This window comes from Erpetoichthys calabaricus, chromosome 1, assembly GCF_900747795.2.
Source record: "Erpetoichthys calabaricus chromosome 1, fErpCal1.3, whole genome shotgun sequence".
Classification (NCBI taxonomy): domain Eukaryota; kingdom Metazoa; phylum Chordata; class Cladistia; order Polypteriformes; family Polypteridae; genus Erpetoichthys; species Erpetoichthys calabaricus.
This window is the reverse complement of record NC_041394.2, coordinates 286,816,426-286,823,136: the sequence shown is the minus strand read 5'-3', so window position 1 is coordinate 286,823,136 and position 6,711 is coordinate 286,816,426. Positions and strand designations below refer to the sequence as shown.

At 40.2% G+C, this 6,711-nt stretch overlaps 1 protein-coding gene across 1 annotated transcript; it reads left to right on the top strand.

The window, feature by feature from the left end:
• Positions 1-3,253: 3,253 nt before the first annotated feature.
• Positions 3,254-5,744, top strand: LOC114662590 (rab15 effector protein-like). The gene has a single exon (XM_028816151.2). It carries the CDS (start codon positions 3,454-3,456, stop codon positions 4,180-4,182), a length of 729 nt encoding a protein of 242 aa, XP_028671984.1. The 5' UTR covers positions 3,254-3,453; the 3' UTR covers positions 4,183-5,744.
• Positions 5,745-6,711: the final 967 nt, after the last annotated feature.

Sequence of the window (6,711 nt, the reverse complement as noted above, 5' to 3'; positions counted from 1 at the left end):
AAGATTGAACTCTTTGGTGTGAATGCCAGGCGTCACATTTGGAGGAAACCAGGCACCACTCACCACCAGGCCAATACCACCCCTACAGTGAAGCATGGTGGTGGCAGCATCATGCTGTGGGGATGTTTTTCAGCGGCAGGAACTGGGAGACTAGTCAGGATAAAGGACATGAGGACTGCAGCAATGTACAGAGACATCCTGGATGAAAACCTGCTCCAGAGCGCTCTTGACCTCAGACTGGTGCGACGGTTCATCTTTCAGCAGGACAACGACCCTAAGCACACAGCCAAGATATCAAAGGAGTGGCTTCAGGACAACTCTGTGAATGTCCTTGAGTGGCCCAGCCAGAGCCCAGACTTGAATCCGATTGAACATCTCTGGAGAGATCTTAAAATGGCTGTGCACCGACGCTTCCCATCCAACCTGATGGAGCTTGAGAGGTGCTGCAAAGAGGAATGGGCGAAACTGGCAAAGGATAGGTGTGCCAAGCTTGTGGCATCATATTCAAAAAGATTTGAGGCTGTAATTGCTGCCAAAGGTGCATCGACAAAGTATTGAGCAAAGGCTATGAATACTTATGTACATGTGATTTCTCATTTTTTTTATTTTTAATAAATTTGCAAAAACCTCAAGTAAACATTTTTCATGTTGTCATTATGGGGTGTTGTGTGTAGAATTCTGAGGAAAAAAATGAATTTAATCCATTTTGGAATAAGGCTGTAACATAACAAAATGTGGAAAAAGTGATGCGCTGTGAATACTTTCCGGATGCACTGTATATATGTTCAAAAGTAACACAATGCAATGGTATGAATATTTTGCAAAACATTTAATTATCTTTAGTTTTGAAAATACTCTGTGTAAATTAAATATCACCAGCTTTGGACTGTGACCTGGTGAAGAATGAGAATGCAGACAGATGCAGATGACATTAGGTTTTTGTATGGGGTTGCTGTACTGCCTCTCCATGTCTGGAGTCAGGTATTTGACAATTAGGGTGGCCATCAGAATAGAGCTGTTGCTTCACCAGATTCACTTGAGATGGCTTGGATATCTACTACAAATATACCCACCCTGGGAGAAGAACCAGACATTATCATCTCTCCACTGGACTATGAATCCTCAAAAAGGAACTGGAGGTAAGAGAAGCGCAGTCTACTAGCACAGCAAACCTAAACCGGAAAAGTGAAAATAAAATTAATCAAGCCTCAGTCTGTCTGTCCATCTGTGTACAATTTGCACATTCTCTCTGTGTCTCTTTGGAACTGCCTACTCCTAAAAACATTTGTATTATTATCATTAGCAACTTTAAATTTGGCATTCTGTCAGCAAATGTGTGCCCTTGAAGTGAACCCCGAATTGGATTACAGTATGTAGGTATGCAAATACATAGCAATATTTGTATCAATTCATCCATCCATCCATCTTCCAAATCTGTTTTATTCTGTGCAGGGTCGCAGGAAAGCTGGAGCCTACCCCAGCAAGCACAGGGCACAAGGCAGAAACAATCACTGGGCAGGAGACCAGTCCACTGCAAGGGAGAACACACTCATGCACATACATGTGCACAAACATACTAGGGCTAATTTAAAATCACCAGTCTACTTAACCTGCAGTTAAAAGGAATCAGACAAAAATTATACAAGTATACATTGAAAAAAAATTGTCTGGATTATTTCATGTGATTTTTATATATTTCTGAGCACTGAATTCAAAAATGAAAAACAGTTTTCTCTATCACATAACATTTTTTCACAAAACATTTTTAGCTGTCAGTTGTAGTTTTTACTTTGTTTTCACATTATATTTAAATATTAATATTTCAATGGCAATTTGTTTGAATTTCATATTTTCTACTATTACAATCTAATTTAAAGAATTTCTAGCACCAGTGGTCCATGTGGTGCCCCAAAAGTTCAGTGTATCTTGCTTGGTAAGCAATCAAGGCATACAAAATTCCTATGTATTCTCCGCAAGTGGGACAGCAGAGACAACAATTTTATTGGGTTTAGAAGGAATGGACAGCTAGGAAATAACGCTACACCTTAATCACAAAAGCATCATCAGACTTGGCTTGGTGGACCCAGCTAAAGAGCTGCTACCAGCGTTTTATATTAAGCTTTTGTTTAATGAAGCAGTTTGTCAAAGTCATATCAAAAGATGAAGCCTCTTTTATGTATTTGTGCAGGAGGTTTCTGGATTTGTGAGTCTAAATTGAAAGAGGGTATTTTTGCCAGACCTGAAATTTGAAAACTGATGTCTGATGCAGAATTTGTTTCTTTTTTGAATCTTGGGTATTATTCAGAGAGGTAATTCCTAAGTTTTTAGGTAACAATAAAAAACAGATTATAAACAAATTGTAAAAAAAATGTATTAAGTTTAAGAAACTGGGTTACAACACAAGTCTCAACGTTTACTTTTTGGATTCCTTTTTTGGCGCAGGGAGTGAAGAGCAGGGTGAATGATTCAATCAGGATATCAAGGACATGGAAAGAAGGTCCCAGAGACAGATTGCTGGCCGATTCATTGGGACACACCAGAAAACGTTTACCAACGAGGGACCAGCAAATGAAGTTTTGGATCACAAAAGCTAAGATGTGGCAAAAATTAGGCAAATTAATATTTAATTCAATTTACATATATTTAAAAATATTACTTTTGAATAAATATGTTCATGTTAAATAAATTAAAAACAATACTGTATACCTGAATAAATTGTCCATTTTGCACTTAAATGTGACGAGTTGGAAACGCTGTGTGTTTAAGAATGCAAATTAAAAAGAACTATTCATAGTTAAAACAATTTTTATGAGTTTAGTGTTGCCGACCTGTGATTAACATTTAAGTACAGGAGTACTGTGAATTCCACGGGTGTCTGGGATGAAACAGACGACTTTCTCTCGCCATAGTCATTTTGAGAGATACTTTGCAGGAACACATTTACTTTTGTCATGTTGAGCTATGAGCAACCCAAAGACAAAAGCCACCTACAACACGCAGAACATGTCGTGTAAAGGGTAAGAATGACGCGCACTGCTACTTTTAATTGCAAATTCCAGCAAATAAGCGACTTTCCGCCTACCTTTTTCAGCACCTGCTCACACCTGTTTTGGGCTTTTAACTTTGAAAATGCACCTCCGTAAAGACACAGAATCAAACACCTTTAATACCTGTCAAGTGTAAAGGACCAATTTGTAGCGTTTTTCAGATGACAATGAAAAGAAATGTTTGAAATGTTGACTTACATAAAGAAACAAGTCAGGGGAGCTCTCCTTTGAGATACGTTCGCTCGACGCTGAAAGGCGTGGTGGGCGGGCTGCACTAGCCGGGCTGAGGCCACGCCCTCGACTGGGGTGACGTCGCGCGCAGGTGCATCTGACCCACCTGCCTCTTCGATCTGTAGTCCGTCGGCTGGATGTGTTGACACATCGATTCAACTGTTTTGCGATTAGAATGGGACAAGTGCAAGATCGGGAGCCTGTACAACAAGAGCGAAAAACTGACGCATTATGTGATGTATTCGGGCAGGGTATCGCCTACGCCGCGCAGAAACTGAAAGAATACCTGGGCTTCGAGGACCCGCAGAGTAAACTTCAACCCAGCACGGACACTCTGAACGAGATCTTTCTCGTGAATTTCATCACTTTCTGTGTCGAGAAGGGCGTCGAGGAGCACATCACCACAAGCAAGATGACAAAGCAGCAGTCTCTGTTGTTTGGGGTCGACTGGATCTGGACGCTTTTTGGACCGGATAAAAGTGTCAGGCTGCAGTTCACGGTGCAGACGACGCAGCTCTCCGATTCGGCGCTGAAGGAGAACGCGCAGCCGCCCGCTCTTCCTCCTGCCACAAACAACCGGACGCAAACGAGCGTCGAGGACGCGCTCTTCCGCGACAAGGGCAAAGTTGAGAAACTCGAGGAGTTTTGTTCCTTGATTGGGGAGGACTGCGTGGGACTCTTTATAGCGTATGGACTCCCAGGTAAACCACGAGAAATGAGAGGGGCGCTTTTGGAGAGCATCCGGAAATATCGGCGGAAAAAGGCAAGTACGGACGAGAGCGCGGTGCGGGACTACTTCATGAACACGGACACTTTCCTGTCCACACTGGAGATGCTGGAACGGTGCTTGAATCAGAAAAGCGGGCGCAGGGACATTGGAAATGTGTACATTAGTTTCATTTGACGTGCGTAAAAGTTGACCATTACAGCCGCAAGGAAACAGTTTCTGGCATCGTTTAGTTTTTTCCAATTGTTAAGTGGTGATATATGAGATGTCTGTACGATTATCGAACTTTTGGGGCATAATTTCCATTGCTGCCCATTAGGGATTCTCGAACGTATTACGCCAAACGAACTTTCGGGTTCACTAAATTAAAAACAAAGACAATTAATGGCAAAGAAATGTCAGTGACAAGCTCTGGGTGCTGCCAAGTTAACCACAGAATTGGGGCATCCATAGGACTGTCAACATTCAGTACAGTATTTGAAATACCGAACACAATGTGTTGACATTTCTGAGGATATTTAATCACTGTTTAAGTCATGTGTCAATAGAACCACTGTTAGGAATTGGCTTTGCCGGTATTAAGCGCCCTATTTATTGTCGACAGTGATTCTCCAGTTCCAGCCTTAGTCATTCAGACACCTGTGGCTAAAGATTTTTATTTCGATCAGTTCTCAGTGTAATTTCTTTCTTTTAAAATGGATGTACTGAGAAACAGTTCATACATATGCATGTAAATAATAAATGTGGGTGTGTGTATATAATATAAATGGAATGTTTACTTTATTAAGATTTTGTTTGACAGTCTTAAATGTTTATTTAAGAAGTTCCCGGCTTTTGAGTACACAAATGGAAGTCAAACCAAAGAAGCTCGTTCTTTCTTTCTTGTAAATGTTTATTTTATTTTCAAAAGGAGAACATTACAATGGCTTACTACTCAATCAAACAACTAATAGTAACATAACCAATACAACCATTTACATGACAATCAGAACTGAGAAAACAAGAGGAAAAATAGAAATACAAAGTTAAAAAAAAAAAGGTAAAACAGGATTCCCTCCACCTAAAAAGAACAGGAGCCCTTTTAATGTTCTTCCTCAGTTGGCACTATATGGAAATAAATAAAAAAGTCACCTTTTCTAGGGAGTAGCACGTTTAAAAAAGGAAAATGAACTAATGGTCTTAGGCACTAGGGGAAAACAGTGTTTAACCTTGCAAAAAATCACAACACTTTATTTTTTATGCATTTAATTAATCAGTAACATTTATTTGAAAGTAGTTGATCTTTTGTTTTAGAATATGCTGCAATAAAATATGTCACTGAAGGCACCCTTCACAAGCAGTACTCTGAACCACTGGCCGAAAGGGAGGACCTCGAACTCCATTCCTGAGGGACTTTAAAAGTTTGACATTTGTTCTAAATAATTTCTCATTGAACTGTGAATTCCTTCTGTTAATGGAACTTCAAATTGACTTATCAAGAATGAATTTTTCACTTTTCTATGAAATTCAGAATGACGATCTTTTTTATAACCTACTGCTGATGAGGTGTTTATACAGTTTCATGCAGGGAAAATGGCAAATGTGACAGCAGATTTTAAATGTTTACATTTTGACCAAATTGTGTAACTTGTTTTCTTTTTCTATGAACCTGTTAGGTTTAGTTTTGTCTTCCTCGAGAATTTAACTTCCGATTTGTACTGTTGTGACAGTGTGTGGGCATATATGTATGTTTGCATGTATTTATATACAGTATATACTAGGGGGCTCCACCCCCTGCTCGCTTCGCTCGCCAACCCCTGTGTTTGGTTTACCGGATATACAATACAATTTATTTTTTGTATAGCCCAAAATCACACAGGAAGTGCCGCAATGGGCTTTAACAGCCCCTGCCTCTTGACAGCCCCGCCCCCGCCTTGACCCTCTAAGGAGACCAGAAAAAACTCCCAAAAAATAAACCTTTGTAGGGAAAAAAAATGGAAGAAACCTAGGGAAAGGCAGTTGAAAGAGAGACCCCTTTCCAGGTAGGTTGGACGTGCAGTGGGTGTCAAAAAGAAGGGGGTCAATACAATACAGTACAATACATACTGAATAAATCCTCACTACAGTATAAAAATAAAAATTCTAGAAGTATGGAGTAGAATTTCACATTAGATGATATCACATAATATGATTTGGATTTGTTTTAAGTCCTGGAGACCTCATTCATCAAGCTGCCTCCCCCATTTTGCCATTCCCCATCTGAAATAGCGCTAATCCGATGAAAGGACCCCTCATTCCCATGTCCTCATTCATCAGGGATGACTTTACCATAGGCAGGCAATCTACAATTTAAAGAGATTGTTATTTTCTTGTGAATTGTTTACATATGCATTATTTTCACTTATACTTTAAAAACTTTTGTAAAAACAATACTTGTTTCTTTATTTCCTGCCCCGCGTGAGGTTACATCTCTTTCTTCCAAGACGTATAATAGTGCTCGTGTTGTGAAGGGTGTTGCGGCTGAACGTACACTAAGGATATGCCTTTGGATCATTTGCTGTCTTTTTGCTGCTTGCTAGCTGCCTCTTCTGCCTGTCACATGTCGTTGTTTTAAGAGCTCAGAGCCCATGATGCTTGCCTGCCAAAAGCAATCCAACAACTGCTAGCTTCGAGGTCTGTTGACTTGTTTTAAATGATGGCTCACTGCCTGGTCTCGCGTGATGTTGT